Source organism: Chelonoidis abingdonii, chromosome 24, assembly GCF_003597395.2.
Source record: "Chelonoidis abingdonii isolate Lonesome George chromosome 24, CheloAbing_2.0, whole genome shotgun sequence".
NCBI lineage: Eukaryota > Metazoa > Chordata > Testudines > Testudinidae > Chelonoidis > Chelonoidis abingdonii.
Genome location: NC_133792.1, coordinates 15,937,067 through 15,955,092, shown reverse-complemented (window position 1 = coordinate 15,955,092; position 18,026 = coordinate 15,937,067). Strand labels below are relative to the sequence as shown.

At 41.4% G+C, this 18,026-nt stretch overlaps 1 protein-coding gene across 6 annotated transcripts in view; it reads left to right on the top strand.

Annotated features, from left to right (window-relative positions):
• The first annotated feature begins 1,582 nt into the window (after positions 1-1,582).
• RAPGEF1 (Rap guanine nucleotide exchange factor 1) overlaps positions 1,583-18,026 on the top strand; it is a 72,978-nt gene continuing 56,534 nt past the window's right edge. For 5 of the 6 annotated variants that reach the window (XM_032797627.1, XM_075060661.1, XM_032797623.1 and 2 more), the window contains exons 1-3: positions 1,589-1,725; positions 8,168-8,346; positions 11,820-11,976. In XM_032797627.1, coding sequence (XP_032653518.1) covers positions 1,618-1,725; positions 8,168-8,346; positions 11,820-11,976 — 444 coding nt within the window. In that variant the 5' untranslated portion in view covers positions 1,589-1,617. Of the gene's footprint in view, positions 1,741-8,167; positions 8,347-11,819; positions 11,977-18,026 lie in introns of all 6 variants that reach the window. The other variant, XM_075060662.1, reaches the window with a different exon arrangement.

Sequence of the window (18,026 nt, the reverse complement as noted above, 5' to 3'; positions counted from 1 at the left end):
TATTTCTCTTGATCTCAGGTTTTGTAAAAGCTTATTTCTACAGAGAGTGTATTTTTGGTCTGATAGTGTCCCTAGAATGTTGTGTGAAGTGGCATATTTGTGTTCAGACTTAAGTACTGACAGGAGGGCATCTACTGGAGATCCAGTTACTCTGCTAGAATAGATGGTAACTAGTGACCACTGAGCATCAGCTAACAGGGTGCCTGTAAAATTGTGACACATGACTTAATTAGTTGGAGTTTTTGCTCTGGTGAAGGTGGGAACAGAGGAGACTAAAATCTGCCTTCCTGATGTTAGTTAGTAATGCTTAGTTCTCTTTAAAGGGAGGCGGTAAGCTCAGGTTCTTTCCCCTGAGTTGTGGTTAGTGCTTTCTGAATGTAGAAGCAATGCTAATGCAGCTATGTGGTATTTAGCTGCTGAATGCTAGATTTGACTCAGCAGCCTACTCTATTTGTAGTCTCTACGCTAACGAGAAGGTGCAGCACAACAGCTAACGAGAAGGTGCAGCACAACACACGTGGGAGATGTCGCTGTTGTTCATTACGACCAATGCAGTCAATTCCCAGATAAGCCAAAAGGGCAAGGGAACATTCAAGGGAAAATGTTTACCTTTGCAGATAATGTATGAGAAGGCAAGTTTACTGTTTGCTGTCAGAGTTGTCTGACTCACTACAAGAGCAATTTGTACCTTTTCCTATTAAAATGCTGTTTGCTCAAAATACAATCCAAGTTGCTCACTGCCAGGAAGGCAGCTTATAAACTCTCTTCTATTTAGCAGCACAGCTAAACAGAAAAAAAAAAAAAAAAAAAAAAAAATCAGAAAATCTGTGTGACAGCATCATAGATCTTTGAGCCTTCCATTTTTCAGACACTCTCAAACCTGAAAAAAAGTTGATTTCCACAATGAAAAATGGGTCCTCCCATGAAGAAACTACTTTACTCAGTCCTCTAAGTAAACTGCTTTAGGGTGTACATGTTTGGAGGCAATCTACTCTTTGTGTTCTGATGGTCCACCCTGACATGTAGGCCACTGTTTGAACTGAAACCCTTTGGAGATATGAAGATCCAAGTTTTTGGGCAAACTATTCATACAAAACCTTTCAAAGGCCATGTGTCCTAGGGAATAGACAAATGGGCTGGAACTCGAGACCTTACTTCTGTTCCCAACATTTCCACGGGCCTGTGGGTGACATTGGACAAGTCACTTCATGTGCCTCAGTTTCCCCATCTGTAAAATTGGGATAATGATATTGCCATTCTTTGTAAAGCACTTTAAGATCTATTAGTAAAGATGCGCTGTATAAGAAGTAGCTATCATTATTACTCTGATCCTGGTGTAATACAGGAAAAGCAACCCCATTGTCTTTTTCTCTGAATTTTAGAATAGCTGTATCTGGGGTGAAACAGAGAATGGTGGTGGTTATTACATTTGGAAATATAGTTAAATTTATAGAGTGATGTGAATTCTATCAGTGCTGTTTTGTATTCACAGTCTGCTCTTCTAGATAATTTTGTAACATAACCTGCCTGTTCCCCAAAAAATCTACTCCAGCCTAATAATGTATCTGCCTGTGCTTCTTTCCAGATTCTCAGCGCTCCCATCTCTCCTCTTTCACTATGAAGTTGATGGACAAGTTTCATTCACCAAAAATAAAGCGAACGCCATCAAAGAAAGGAAAACAGGCTGACCTGACAGTGAAAATCCCAGAGAAGCCAGTGAACAAAGTAAGCAGCTGAATGGTACTGTCTTAATTACAGTCTTGCCAATTCCCTGCCTGTTGAATAGTCTGTACTGTAACTATACTATTTCCTAGAACTGGAGGGAACCTTGAAAGGTCATCGAATCCAGCCCCCTGCTTCACTAGCAGAACCAAGTACTGATTTTTGCCCCAGATCCCTAAGTGGCCTCCTCAAGGATTGAACTCACAAGCCTGGGTTTAGCAGGCCAGTGCTTACACCACTGAGCTATCCTTCCCCCCATACTATACTGAAATCTGCTACTCTGGCAGTGTTGCTCTGAGTGCATGGGGCTGTTTTTCCTCCAAAGAATTTTACAGTTTTTCCTGAGGTACTCTTCAGAGTTCCTTTCCAAAATAACCGTATAGATGGTCCTTTGTATGTAGTGTAATTGACTAGAGACACACATAACTTTCCTTTTGAGATCTTGATGAATATTTCTTACATGAGCATTGAAATGAGTCGTTGTGGAATGCAGTTTATGGCCTGACATTCCCTCCACACACATGCACACCCTATAGTTACGCTTACAACTTCCAAATCACTGCCTGACTTCAGGGTGTGTTCCATTAAAATGCAAGCAGATCCTTGAAGCCTGTCCAAAGATGTCCTCAATCTCTGGTAACCTCAACAGAGTGAGTCAAACAGATGTATTCAAACAGCTGCTGACTTTCAGGCCCCCGCCCCCAACCCCTTCCTCAAACCTAAGCTAGCTATTCCAAGCCTTATAAGAACCGAGATTGCCTTTCTTTCAGGAGGCAATAGCAAGTTAGCTACCAAAGTATTGCCTCCGCTCGCATTCTGACCTGGTTGAGCAGACAGAAGAATTTAGCTCTAGTGTTGCTGAGATTGCCAGGTTTCAGGTGTAGAATTCAGTCCCAGGTTATTAAGAACAACTGGGATTACTTGTGGTAACTTGCAAGCCCAACAGTTGCTGTTGAGAAACCAATTCAGTGTACCACACCACCTTTACTAATTTGTTTGGTTTATTCCTTGTGAGGTACAGTAGGATTTATACAGTGGGGTTGAGTGGTGTCTAAAAATGAGACAAGGTAATTGTATCCTAGTGCTCTTCATCACCATGTAGAAGACTTGGGTTTACATTCTCTGGGCTGGATTTTGCAGTGGAGGCAGGGTATCTGCATCTTGGGAAGATGTGCTAGATTAGAGGTGGGCAAACTGCGTTGCCCATGGGACCGTCCTGCCTGGCCCTTGAACTCCTGGCGGGAAGGCTAGCTACCAGCCCCTCCCCGGTGTGCTGCTGCCGAGCAGTGCAGCGTAGCTAGGCTGTGCGGCTGCCAGTCCTGGTGCTCTGAGCAGCATGGTAAGGGGGCGGGGAGCAGGGGGGTTGGATCGGGGCAGGTGTTCCCGGGGGGCAGTCATGGGACAGGGAGCAGGGGGCGGATGAATAGGTGTGGGAGTCCCAATGGGCCTGTCAGGGGGCGGGTTGTGAATAGGGGTTGGGGCAGTTGGGACAGGGAACAGGGGGGCATTGTATAGGGGGTGGGTCCCACGTGGGCAGTTAGGTTGGATCGGTTGGCAGTTCTGAGGGGGGCAGAAAGTGGGAGGGGGCGGATAGGGGGCGGGGGCCAGGCTGTTTGGGGAGGCACAGCCTTCCCTACCCAGCCCTCCATACAGTTTCGGAACTCCTCAGGCCAAAAAGTTTGCCCACTTCTGTGCTAGAGCATTCACACCAGACTGTTAAGGAGAGAGGGTCACTGGCTTAAAAGGGAGTTATGTCCACTATTGAGGAGAAGAGTTGTAAAGCAAGGGAAATTATGAGGTCTTCAGGGTTCTCACTCATCCTCAGAGTGAGAAGGAAAGAATGGGCCTGTAGCAGCCCTCTTGTTGAGAAAAGAGTACAACCTATTACTTGAGAGAGAGAGATGGGGGCTGCTTGTTTACAATCATCCTTGAGAGCTGCCTTGCTAAGATGAAAATTTATTGGTACTTATGTGGTGCCCTGCAGCCAAGAAAGTGCAGATTTTCACGCAGATCCCAAATTGTACAGAAACCAAAGAAATCTTTGTGACACCAGCACAGAAAAATCCAAACCAGTCCTAATAGTTGTCTTCAAAAAGCAACCATCTGCCAAGTTTCTGCTTTGAATGAATTTACATTTACACGTCCATGGCAAAATGGAGGTTTATTATGGGGACTCATCTGGGCCCCCACCGTGGTGTTGCTACCAGGTCCTACTCATATTGGAGCTCTGACATTGAATTCTATGATATAACTTTTTATGTTAGGTGTCCATTAGAGCAGTAACCATTTTGTAAATAGGGGATAAAAATTGTTTTCCAAAAATCTCTGCAATTTTTTTCTCAACGGAGCCTTTCCATTGGTGGACAGGACAGAGGGGGAATAGGGGATAAGAGAGAGAATACTGATGAGAAGAATAAGTTGTACTGAAAGTAAATCTGATATCTAGAGAGCAGAATATGACTAATAAGAGAATATGGTCTATTCTGCAATAGTTGTTTTTTTTTTTAATTGCCGAATCCTCTTTAGAGATGATAATATTTATTCCAAGGAGATTATAAGAAAGTTAACACATAGTGACTAGTTCAAAGGGTTATTATGTAGAGCATTTTTGAGCCCTGTGTACAATCCAATGGGCTATTTTCGGGGGAGAATCTGCGCTATTTTGTTTGTATTGATTGATTCACTGACATGCATGTAAAACAATATCATAGCCTTTCCTTTTAATTGATATCTGACCACAAACAGATTAAAACATATTCAAAATAGAAAATATATATATATATTTGCATATGAATGAAAGGCAAGTTTCTTTTGCATTATTTCCCCCAAAGAGCTTAGAGAGCAATATTGGGGAATTACTGACCAAGAATCTGCTGAACATGTAAAAATATTTGTTACAAATCTAGGTGCTGGAATTGCATTATGGGGAAAATAAATCTCACTTGAGGTAATTGCTCAATAGAAAAGATGGCTGAGTTGCCGTTCATGTTGGGTAAATTGGCTATTGTTGGTCTGCATTTAAACTGTAAACCTTGTGACTTGTGAAATGTTGATCTCTGGCTCAGTCCTAATCCATTTTAATGACTGTCTCCAGCTAATTGATTAGTTTGATGGTAGCCAACTGATTAGCTTTGTGGGGGGAGGAAAGGGTGCCCTGGGTCATTATTACAGAATCTAGATGGAATATAAGGAGAAGTTGACAAATGAGAGATTTTCCTAAGATACATGATGTCAAAAGACAGACCTGACTGAGTAGATTTCATATCTATGCATGTACTCTGTCTCTTTAAATCCTGTGGCTAAGTCTCCTACACACTTACAGTAGATAATCTAGCTAGAGTAGAAGCAACAGTACCAAAAAATTAAGTGTAAATTCAAGAATGTAGTAAAAACTTATCCAAGTATTAAAAGGATGGTTTATTCCAGATCTAATAATCAAATGTATGCTGTCACTGTAGCCTATTCAGTTCTATATAGGTGCTTACGCTGCGCTCATCACCAAAGTATCTGAGTGCCTAACCCTTTCTAGGCCAGCTGTATCTCATACATAATGCATTTGTAATGATTATTTAAGGGAACCCTTCCAAAATCATGCAATGATATATCTGCATGTGTCAGTCAAGTGTGGGGGTGAAGGGACTTATTGGTTTGGCTGAGTAGTAAATCTATCCAATTTAATGTCCCAAATGGAGCAAGTGGAACTGCTGTTTTAGTAACTGCAGCCGTTGTAGATCTGCTCTCTTGCCAGTATAAGTTCACTTATGGGGCAGGTCCACCACAAGTGGAATTTGAAATAAGAGCTTAGTTCAAGTCCCCTGCAGCAATAATGATAGGAACCCCTACTCACCCATCTTGGCTGTAGGGATATTTGGTGGATGAGCCTAAGCTATAGCTCATAATGCCTTGGAGCATTTAGACATTTTAGGAGCATTAATCAATATCCATCCCACCAGCTCTCTCTGTACACATCATTGCCCATTATTCCTTGTCTCTAGATTTATAATTAACCTCAGGGGAGACAGAGTTTCCACCATTTGTTTTGGGCTTGTGCTGGTCTGTCCAGGCTTCTGAGTGTCGTGTTGATGGATTTGGCTTCATATTCTTCGCATGAAGTTGATCTCTTGTTCAAGCCTGCTGCATACCAATATGACACCTGGTGTTTGTTTCTGTAGTAAGTTTGTTTTATGTGATAGAGTTATCAGCCCCATGCTTAACCTTCGGTCAATGGTTCCTTATTCATTATTCCACACTGCCCAAATATGGACACTTCCCCATCTGCCAGCTGGGAGGGATGTGCTTGGTAGCTCTGGAAACTGGTAGACACCCTATGCACCTAGTGGTGCAAGAGGATCAAGAAGAAGAAAAGGAGGCGGAGTGGCTAAGGGGATAGAGGACTGGACTGGACCTAAGGGAACATAAGTTCTATTCCCAGTTTTGCCACTGGCCTACTAATAGACATTGGGCAAGTCATTTGACCTCTGTGCCTCAGGTTCCCCGTCTGTAAAATGGGGATAATGGTACTGACCTCCTTTGCAAAGCCTTTTAAGGGCAACTGATTAAAAGTTGCTATATAAGTGGTATTAAATAATAAAAGTTTGTGTTAGAACTTACCTAATGATGTTATAACATGTATGGAAATTTAAGCTTGCTTTCTGTAAGGTCAGGTCAGTTGGAACAGCAGCTGAAATAAAGCTAAGGGACCAAGTTCATGTTACTAGCCAGCGCTCCTTATTAATGTCTCATCCAAAGTAGTTTGGTCTGCTGGCCCCGTTTTTCAGGAAAGCTGTAGTTTAACAGCTGAAGGGACATGGGGAGGACACAATGCCCACAGGTCATTAATTCTTGAAGCTGAATTTGCTGAAGGGATAATGGCTGAAACCTGACTCTGTTAGGCTCTCTGCTCCTTTACTAGCAATGTTTAGTAGTTAATTTAGATCTCCCCCTCAGGAATTTACTGCCAGCGTTAATAGACCCTTAGGCACGCTTTGGCAAACTTTAAAAAATATCCTTTACCAGAACTCCATTAAACTGTCATATGCCACCTCTGAATTTCCTTTTCCAAAATTGCTGAGTGCCAGGATGTTGGAGGCATTCTCAAAGCTTTTTCCAGTTGATCCCTTCATTCCTGCCCAATTCATTCACCGATGCCAAAATCTCTCATTTGTGGTGTGACAGTTCATCCCCTTCATGATTTCGTTCATTCCAGCAGCATTGCTGAGTAAATAGGGCTTTTTATTTATGAATCGAAGGTCTAATACCGGAGTCCTTAATCACATAAGTAGCCCTATTGAAGTTAGTAGGATTGCTTGGGATAGGACTGGACAGATAGATAGATATATCTCCATATATTATATTATTATCTCATAAAACTGGAAGGGATCCCAAAAGGTCATCGGGTCCAGCCGCCTGCCTTCACTGGCAGGACCAAGTACTGATTTTGCCCCAAGATCCCTAAGTGACCCCCTCAAGGATTGAACTCACAACCCTGGGTTTAGCAGGCCAGTGCTCAAACCACTGAGCTATCCCTTATCATTGTAAACATCAGTGATGGAAGTGAAAATATAGGAGTTTGGTTTTGATATTTGTTTTGGGGGGTTGCCTGATTGTGGAATTAATTCTCTCGCTTTTTTCGTTGGGTGACCACTTGCACTAAAATGACTCAAAGTAACATTTTTCAAAAGGACCTAAGTTCCATTGTCAAAAGCAACTAAATCATTCTGGCCCCTGACATCCAATGGGACTTAGGCTCCTAAATCACTTAGGTCTGAAAATTTTACCCTCAATGTGTTTACACTGCATTGCATCTTTTTCTATTATTAAACTGCCACAAGGTTCAAAGAGCAGAGTTGTTACCTAACCATTGGCCACTTGAAAATAATTTTTGTTTTATGATTTAAAAATGGGACACACATTGTGTTTCCATTCCCTTACTTAATTCAAGTAAATAGAATTGTGATCAGACTGGAAAAATCCCTACTGTACTGAAACCAGCTGTTGCCATCCCCTTCCTTGAATCATTCTTGCCATCTGCTCTTAACACGTGTGCATGTCTCACCTGGAAAGCACAGGCTCTCTTTGTCTCTGCTGACTCCAAAGCAGTGTGATAATTCATCAATAAGGTGAGAGCTTTGCTTAAAAATGACTGAGCTGAATTTCAGTTTGTACCCAAAATCTTTCTCAGAACTTGCCCATTAAAATAAAATGTCAAAATCTTTGCTATGAATAAATGAGATACTGATTATTTTCCTAGGAGAGTTGGGATTAAACTTGGAAAAGTTTGTGGAGAGGTGAAGCCCATGTGTGCCTCTAATGCAGAAGTTACATCATTATGCATTGTTGGTTTCACTGCATACCAGGTGAATTAAAATAACGTTCATTAAAAAAAAAAAAAAAAAGACGTTCTGTAATCTCTTCTTCCCCTCTATCCCCAACCTTTTTCCTTTAGAATTTAACTTGGCTTGAGGAGAAGGAAAAGGAGGTTGTAAGTGCATTGCGCTATTTTAAAACCATTGTGGACAAAATGGCAATTGACAAGAAAGTACTGGAGATGCTGCCAGGTTCAGCAAGTAAAGTGCTGGAGGCCATTTTACCGCTGGTCCAAGTAGACCCTCGGATTCAGCAAAGGTGAGTTTCCCTCTGGGGGAATTGTGATGGGGGAACGCCTGGCAATTTGTATTGTTTTGAAAAATCTTGGCACACAAGTGGCATGAAATGCTGCTCTTGCTAATTATTAGGAAAAAACAGTGGCTGATTTACAAGGCACCTTTCAAACATAAGTCTAAAGGCAAGTTCCCTGCTGCAAAGAGACTACAACATACAGTAGATAACACAAACCAGATATTGGACGGCAGATTAGGAAAGAGAGAGTAAAAAGAGTTGGTTTGTGAGAAGAAGGAATGATTGATTCCTAGAAGTGAGTTTGAAATGAGAGAGGACAGGGATGTGGGGCATAGTTCCAAACAGCAGAGACTTTTAGTGGAAGAAAGTTCATTGCTTGACAGCAGGCAGCTGACATTCACAGAGATTCTGCATCAGATGCTGTGCCCTCGCTGCAGCTAGTGTCGCTAGCAAGCCAAAAGCAATGAAGGCAGACAGCTTTTGGCTGCAAGTGAGCACATCCACAAGGTATTTATGGGTGAAATTCTTCCACTTCTGCATTAGAAAAGTCTTCAACACGTGTTGTAAATTGCCTATTTGGACTTTGTTGAGTCAAATTCAGATCTGGTGTAAGCAGATGCAACTCTGTTGACTTCAGAACAATACATGGTCTGAATTCATTCCAGGGTGCGCATTCCTCTTTAGTAGATTATCTGTGACTCAGTTCCACCGTAAATCTTACACAGTTGTACAGTGAGTTCGAGGCCAGAAGAAATCTAATGAGTTGCCAAGGCCACTAGCTCAGCTTGAATTATAAGAACTGTGGACTCTTCAAGCCACAGGCCAGAGCTATAGCTGCTAGATCACACAATCTCTCAGACTTCTGGAGCAGCTGCTTAAAAAACAAACTGCAACAAAACCCACCATTAAATAATGTTGTATAAACAAAAGAGCACAAAAATATATTGGAAAATGCAGACGAGTCCTGAAATCCTGAGAGATTTCGTGCTGTTCTTGTGTATTTTCCCACTGTATATCTCCAAATGCAGCTACGTTTTCATATAGAATGCCTCTTTGGTTTTATTTTCAAGAGCATTTTTTAAAAGCTGTCCAGTTGAACTATTGCTGCTTACCACCTGTGAAGCCTCAGTTACTGATGAGTCTCAGAGGCTGGCAGGAAAAAGAACTGGTGTGATCTTTAGAGATGAAGAAATGACAGTATCCCTTACAGCACCACACTCTAAAGCCAGCCATGGTAGAGTGGTGTTACCTACTCTGCTGAGAGCCTTCAGAGTCTAGGGTTTAACTGGGTTTAGTGAGGGAACATCTGGGGAAGAATTAACTCAATTGGAGTTAGAGCAGAACTGAATTTGGCACTTGGTTATTAACTTCCACTAGTTTAGGAGAGGTATCACTCCTGTGTGAAAGAACATGGGCTAATCCTATCCTTATTTGCATAAATCAGGCACAGTAAGGCCTTGTGAAAGGAAAAGGACAGCTGGTAAGAGTGGAGCCAGCCTGTAGACAAAGGTGTTCCTACTGTACCTGGCCATTATGACGGGTCGGGAGAAAATGGATAAAGATCAAAGTGGCAGCTGAGGTAAAGGAGTACCATTTTAGGTTTAGTTTGTAGAGCTACAAGAGCAATAACTGTTGAAATTGGAATATTATTCAGGTTTTTTGAGACCCAGAGTTCCTTTGGCTGCTATCAAGTTTCCCACAGCCATTAAATTCCTGACAAGCACCTGCTTTCACTTAATCAAATAAGAAGTCCCCTAACTTGTGTCAAGAGATCATGTAAAATGTCAGAGAGTATCTTTAGGATAGAAAATGTCATCTTTGTGTAGTCAATCATTTTCTGATTCATGTCTCCACAGGGCATGTGTTGAATTAGTTTACCTTACTGGGGTGACTGAAATACAGTATATGTCTTGGAACACAAATACTCTCTGAGCTGCCCTCTCAACCCCAGGCAGTTAGATGAGGAGAGCTGGCAGCTGGATGTCAGAATCTAGCTGTTCAGCAGGGAGCTTCCATGATCAGTATGGTCTATAGTCAGGTGGTCTTTTTCACTGAGTAATGACCTCCTCCAGTAGACAGTATTAGGGCAGGAATCCTGTATGCATGTTCTAGCGAGTTTAGCCCCATTCAGTTAGTGAGGATTTGGCAGTCTCATTAAGCAGCGCCCTTTCATGCTGTACCTACGTATCTTACTCCTTTCAAGTAGTGGCAAGGCACAAAGGGAGATTTTGATGTTGAATTCTCCTCAAGAAAAATGTGTGAGGATGGGTTGTTATGCAAGAAAGCCACCCAATTGTTGTTGAATTCCTTTTTGGCTTTCAAGGAAGCATTTGCATCAAGGAAAAAAAAATAATTACATCTAGTACAAAGTGAGCTTTTCAATTACTGCCTTCTTAGAAGGAAGTGGATTGAAGATTAATGGTAAAGAAATCAAAGCTTTGGAAAGAGTCAGGGGAGAGACCTATTTAGAAAACATCTACTTCCTAGCTAACTTCTCTTGAAACAAGACAGAATACTGACAAGCACCATCGTTGTGAAAAATGTACTCTCCATTCTTTGCAGTCCTCCCTTTGAAGTTTTAGAATAGTTCATTACCCACCTACTGCTTGATTCTGCAAACTTCATTTGCCCAAGGAATCTCATTGAAGTTTATGGGCTTGATTCTCCTCTCAGTAACACCAATCATTAAATCACTGGAGAGACACCAGCAGAATCATGCAATTGGGAATACTTATGTGAGTCAGGGTTGCAGGACCACATCCCTCTGTTGTCCTGATATATCTTGAAAACGTCTTTCCTGTTTGTGATGAAGCTTCAGATTAACATGTTTGTTAAAAATGACTATTAGGTCTTTATTGAAACATCATAAAGTGTCAGCACACCTTGTTTATTAGTGAAATGGACATTTTCAGACCTGGTAGAGCAAAACCTTTATAAGTAGTTTTGTTACAATTTTATTTAGTTCTTCCTTTTTTCCCAATATTTGTTGTCTTCTTCTTCTTCTTCTTCTTCACAAAAATGGCTTTAGTGCTATTCTATCTTTAAAAAAGCCAAAACTGAAATTCATTCACTCAGAGCATTCAGAACCAAACTGTTGTGCACAGACAGTGTCGGAAGAAAACTTTTCATAAGGAACGCAAGTTTAGTTCCACATTTCCAAGGAGTAAGAACAGTGAGAAACTTATTCTCAAAACTGTGAAAACATACCTTAATACCTTTGTTTGAACAGCTACTTGAGAACTAGTAGTGTGACTGGAAAAGACGTGAAATCCATGTGTCATCTTGGTCCTACGTAAACACAAATTCCTGAAGAGGGAGTTAACAGAAGAAAAATTCAAATAGGGCACAGTGGAATTTTTACCTTTTGCTAACACACATTTGTTTAAAAATAAATTGTGGAATCGACAGTAATTTCTCTATTAAGATAATTGTCCATATTTTCATTTTATTATCTCTTGAACTCATTTTTTCCCCTCCAGTTCTGCCATCTCTTCCTGCTATAGCCGGGTGTACCAGAGTCTGGGAAATCTGATTCGTTGGTCTGATCAGGTAATGCTGGAGGGGGTGAACTCAGAAGACAAGGAGATGGTGACCACAGTGAAGGGTGTCATTAAAGCTGTTCTGGACGGAGTGAAGGTATGATATACTATCTATAGCATGCAGTATCTAGCATAAGATATTCATCTTTTCTAAAAGATTTATTTGGAGGATAAAGACAACATGTAAAACATAAAAATACTGTTCTTAACATGAATAAATTCTTATCTCAGAAATCTACTACAGCGTAAATGAGATTGCCTTATCTGGTGCATTCTTTAAGGATCAGCACAAATGGTTAGCGCAACAATGCATGCTGATGTTCGTTGCTGCTGACAGTCCCTTTATTGTATTAAATGTTTAGTGAGCCTTCCCCATTCCGAATGCAGCTTACAGGTTGGAGTTCACATATTTTCTGCCTAGACAAAGGGTAATGGAAATGTTTCCCGTTAATCCTCAGAGAGAATCAAGGATGCCATCCTCCACCTTTAACATTAATGAAAAGGTATGAATCAGTAGTATGATGCTGCAATTACTTGTCACTGGGGGGGCTGGTGACTGAAGCTAGGCTATGGTCGATTGTTTTGGAGGTTTGGTTTGCACAGGCAGTAGAAAGTTCTGTATCCTGTGTGTGACCTTCTTGGGGCACCCCTTCTCCCATCTCTGCCTGAAAAAGCTACCAGCATGCCTCCCACCTCCCAGTAGATTTTTGTCATCCGTTTCTCCTTACCATGTACCAGGCCTTTCCCCACCTTTGCTGATGTGGTGCAGTCCAGTCACTCTAGCAGCCTCTCTGCTGGGTCCTACCACCCTTGAATTAGATGTTTGAACACCCTGGAGCTTTATGTTCAGGGTCTCTTGTCAAAGGCCCCCGGGCACTAGCAAAGAGGTTGTCATATGTGTTGGAAATGTGTTTTGAAAGGTAGGGACATCTTAAGTGCAGAAAGAGGGAATTAAGCCTCTTATGCCAAACTGAATCAGACCTCAAAAGATCTGTTTAAAGGCTCAAGGACTGAGGTACAGTTGGTGTAGGTTCTTATTTCAGCTGATCCACTTAACTCATTCTTATTTCCTTAGAAAATCATATAGTAAAAATTAATTAATATGTAGCTCTTATTAGCACTTTTCATCAGTAGATCTCAAAGCACTTTATATAAAAGAGATCAGTATCATCATCCCCAGTTTACAGATGGGGCAACTGAGGAACAGAGAGTGGCAGTAACTTGCCCATGTCACCTAGCAGGCCAGTGGCAGAGCCAAGAATAGAACCCAGGTCTCCTGCATCCCCATCCAGTGCTCTATCTGTTGGGTCATGCTGCCATCGTTTTATTGTACTCAAACTTGGCTTAGTTTCTGTTGCGATTCACTTTCACACAGAGTTCCAAGCATCTAGTGGGCTTTGGTCATCGCCAGAAATGTTGGTGAGCATCCATCTTTCATGTCATGCACTTTAGTTAGTAAAAATAACCCTATTAGTTCTGAAGGCTTTTAAGGTTATTTATTTGAAACAAAATGTTCCCATCATCCAGAGAAATCACATTTCCAGCATTGTTCGGCATGTTATGCCCCTTAAACTTAGGCACCAAATATCACCTAAAATGGGTGTTTAACTGTCTGAGTGAGATAGGAGGGAAAAAGCTTAGGTGCAGAACTGTAGGGACAGAGCCTCAGCTGGTGTAAATTATCAGAGCTCCTTGGACTTCAATGGCACTGGGGCAATTTTCACCTCCTGAGAATCTGCCCCATAGTATCCAAACAGCCCCACAAATAGGGGAGGCAGCGAAACACTGGCTTTGACCTTGTTCAGATCTATATAGTCCTGTGCAGACTCTGTGTGTGTGTGTGTAGACTCGTCCTGTGTAGACCTGTGTCACTACACAGGTATAGATAAGAATTGTGTGTGCAGACCCACTGCACAGAAATACCAATTTGGTTTTAATTTAAACCAGTACCTTAAATATCTGGTATCTCTACTTTTGGCTAGAAAGAAGACAGAGTTTCAGTGTAAGTGCGTGTAAGAGACATGAAAGCATCTCTTACTGTGTGGGAAGTGGGGACTTATTTTGGAAGAACCAAGTTGACCATGGTATCTGGAAGCAGGAAGTGAGAAATTGGACACTTCTCTACTGCCCAGAGCGATTTCTGTAACATTAGTAAAATCTCCATCAAATCCCAGTTCCACATTTTAGTGCTTACTTCCCTCTTCATTCTCAGTATTGTGCTTGGGACAGCCTGCCCCTTTGTATTATTTGCTATGTTCATCTCAGGTTTGGTTATTTATAGCAAGCAAAATTCCCTTTTATGATTACACCATTTAAAAAAAAAATCCATATCATTTTGGAATTTCCAGTTTGCTGAAGTAGCAGGGAGTGCAGAGATAGCAATAATTACACATGATTAAAACTGACAGGAGCCTTTTTACAGTTCTGATAAGGAGTAGCTTGGTGTGCATCTGGCCCAGTTGCTTAACCCTCTGTGTGATGAACTAAAGACCTGTGACTGACTCTCGGGCCTCTGACTCCTGGGTTAACGGATGTGAGGGAGGGAGAAAGTAGAGGTATGGAAAACCTGGTGGTGTTTGGTAATGTTTTCAAATTTTGAAGCACCATTGACTGGTTTCAAAGGGACGGCTTTTAATGCTTGCCTGGAGTTTTGTGGTAAGGACATGGAAGCTGGTGGGATCCTCAGACTTAGAGCTGGGTGAATAACTGATTTTTCACTTTGGTCACAATTCCAAAAAATTGGGGAAACACATCAGTTTGGGTTGAACTGAATCTGAATTTTTTGGTGACTTGAAAAAGTTTGCCCAAAGTGGGGATTTGATCAAAAGTCTCCTACGTCTCAGATGTGTGCCCTTATCACTTAGCTAAAGCTTATGAGGCGTGACAGTAGTGGCAGTGCCATCACCATGTCACTGTCCTCCTTCTCTTCTGGCCATTTTGTGAATGTCTGAAAGTATTTGTGTCAAATGTGTGACTAGTTTTGGGTCAACCAAAACTGCGTTTTTCTTTGATCTATCTGGAAAACTTCACACAGCTCTATTCAGATATGCGTTCATTTGAGAGTTGGAGGGACTGGGAAATAACAGAGCAATGGAATTATGGGCTACTCCAGAATGTTGTCACTGCTATGCCATGTCAGTGCATGTGATGAGAGGTATTTAATTTCCACAGTAATGGTCTGAAATATTCTTAGCAGTGCTTTAAAGCCTCAATTTAGATTGTTTCCCCCTGCTATGATCTCTAAATTCCCATATGCAAAAGAGGCTTGTCTCTTGTTATAAAGCAGTGAAAGGGGAAAATTGGCTAAGCACGTTAATCTCTGGAGGCTGAAAGTTGTCAGTATTGTGGCAGCGGTTGCCAGTGACACAAACCTCCTCATCATTCAACTCGAGTTGGTTAGGTGTATTAAACACAGTGGAGGAGGAGAAAAGAGGAAATTCATCAGCAGATTTACCTTTGCTGTTCCAAGAGCCTCTCAGGCATATTTCAGCTTTTGGTTTAACTACCATTCATTTCATTTAGTTTTCTTTTATGCATTATGTGGTCATTGATCTTGCTTATAAATGCCTGATAAAGGGCCTGATCCAAAGTACTTTGAATTCTGTTGGAGTCTTTCCAGTGACTTCATCAACAATTGATCTGGTCCAGAATGCACAAAGGCAGCAATCAAGTGAGTCTCCTCTCAGTCTTGATCATAACTTGGTACTTGAAATGCCAGCTGCAGCACAACCCCTTTTACAGCTCTGTGTTAGTAGGAGTAATGGATGTGATGATGTCACTGCATGGTTGCCAAAAAACCTAGCATTTGGGAACTGAAAATCCTTATGGGATCCCAGTTTCCAAAATCCCACTGATGCTTTTCCTTGTGCTTCTGTACAAATGGTAAAGGGAACTGCAAAGCTAAAATGAAAATGGAGTTTAGTCTATATTTCTCTAATAATCCCCAGTACCCTGGTTGTAGGCAGGCACTCAACACAGAAATAAGTTTTAACTAGTATGTTTTTAATTATTTTCCTCCTTTGTAAGATTCCCTCTTGTACTTTTAGATTTGTGGTACTTGTCTGGGATGTCCCAGAGTGACACTTTCTTAAGAGAATTGCCAGCAGGATTTCAGAGCCTGAGGGGAATCAGATTTTTAGAAGGTTAGTTAAAACTTGTGTTGTGTGCCCCTTTAGCAGAGGGGACATTCAGCAGAGAAATCTGAGATTAACTCAGTGTTCGCAACCCTCTTTAACTGAGGGTGTTTGGGTGTTACAGTTTTCGTGCAGTGTTTCCACTGTACATCAGCAAGTGTAATTTATAGATACAGTCATAAGCCCTGAAGCTCTGTTGCTACCCAGTTCAAATTATTAACACTTAGACAGACATGGCCTGCCCTGGGTGAGGGCAGGACCTGTTAGAGAAGGGTTAACTATGGTTTCCTTAATCCTGGACTTTCTTTCATCCTTGGCAGACATGAGCCTTGCATTTTCCACTGAACTCTACTCACTGCAAGGGTGGTTCTTCCATCTGTCCTAGATAGGAGCCGCTTTGTAGCACCACCCATATCAGACATGCATGCTCTATCTGCTCCTGCATCCTGTTTTATTCAGCATATGTGGTCTCTCTAGGGCTGACATCTCTAAAGCTGGGTATTTTGCTCCACTCTTGATAGGTGTCCAGCCTTACACAAGGCAGATTTATTTTGAGCACAAACCAGTTATGTAAACATAACTCCCAGTACCAAAACAGTCTGTAATGGGCTCATCGTCTTGTTGATGTATGTTCATTGCATGTATAGTATGTTGCTGTTTCTTCCTCTCGTTGAGCACATGTTGTCCCTTAGAAGTTTAGGTTTTGTAGAGTCACTTGAATTGACTCTTTTCCTCAGTAGGATGATGGCGATGACGTTGTAATCATGTTTACTCATGTTTTATGAAGCACTGACAGTTGTTTTCCACCACATCAGTTTGGGATATGCAAATGTTAGCTGAATTTCAGGTTGCTGTAAAAAAAAAAAAAAAAAAATTAGTTCTTTGCATCTTCCTTTGAATAACGTACAGGGGAGCCAATATGATCTGACAGCACCGGTAGTTATCCAGTCTGATTGGACCAGGGCACATGTTTATATCTTTGAGCAACAGATCTATTTGTCTGCCTCTAACCGCCATAAAATGTGCTCTCCACTATAATGGCATTGTTGGAGCATGAGTTATTGTTTTGACTGCTAGCAGACTTGTAGTTCAGGATTATCATGCCCTTATCTCTTTATCCACAGTCTTATCTGTTATAGCCAGATAGACAGTACAGAAGTTCTCTATATGATCATGAAACTTCCATAACTACAGTATTAAAGGATGCAGGGCTTTTAACAAATTTAACTGTAAATTTAACTCAGAAAGCTGAAGGGAATCTTATGGAAAACTAAATCATACTTTCTGATATTTACATATCTATACTTTATTTATAAAACTTAAAACAATTTCATTCTTTTATTGGTTGACCAAAGTGAGGTCCTACACTCAACTTTATTCATGTTCTGTTGTTTGACAGCTTACTTGCATTTCAGGTAAAATTGATAACGTGGCTTAGTGAACACCTGTATTTGGAGGCTGGATTAGTCACCAGTGTAAGCGAGGTTGCCTTATATTCTTATCTCAACAGAGTTATTAGCTCATCTTCTTTGAGGTGCTGTTAGCCAGTCTCTGAAGTATGATTCAGAGAGCTTAGGAAGGAGGTTAGCTTATTTCTCACTAAATGGAGTTCTTTGAAGTTTCCTTCACTATATGTGAACAGATAGCTCCTTCTGGGTTAAGCTTCTTTTTTTTTTTTTTTTTAGTAGATTAATAGATCCCAAGGCCAGAAGGAACCATTGTGATCATCTTGTCTGACCTTCTGTATAACATAGCCCAGACAACTTCCCCAAAATAATTGCTAGCACATGTCGTTTAGAAAAACATCCAGTCTTGATTTTAAAATCCTCTGTGATGGGGGGGGATTGTGCGTAGTGCATGGCTGCTGGCTGCCTCAGTGCCACTTTAAGCTTCACTATCTAAAGGCTCTGACGCCCATACACAGGTGGGCATAGGAAGGCCCAATCTGGGTGTATCTACAGGAGATGTTGTCCACGACCTCCAGTTACTAGTGAACCCATTTGACATGTCTAGT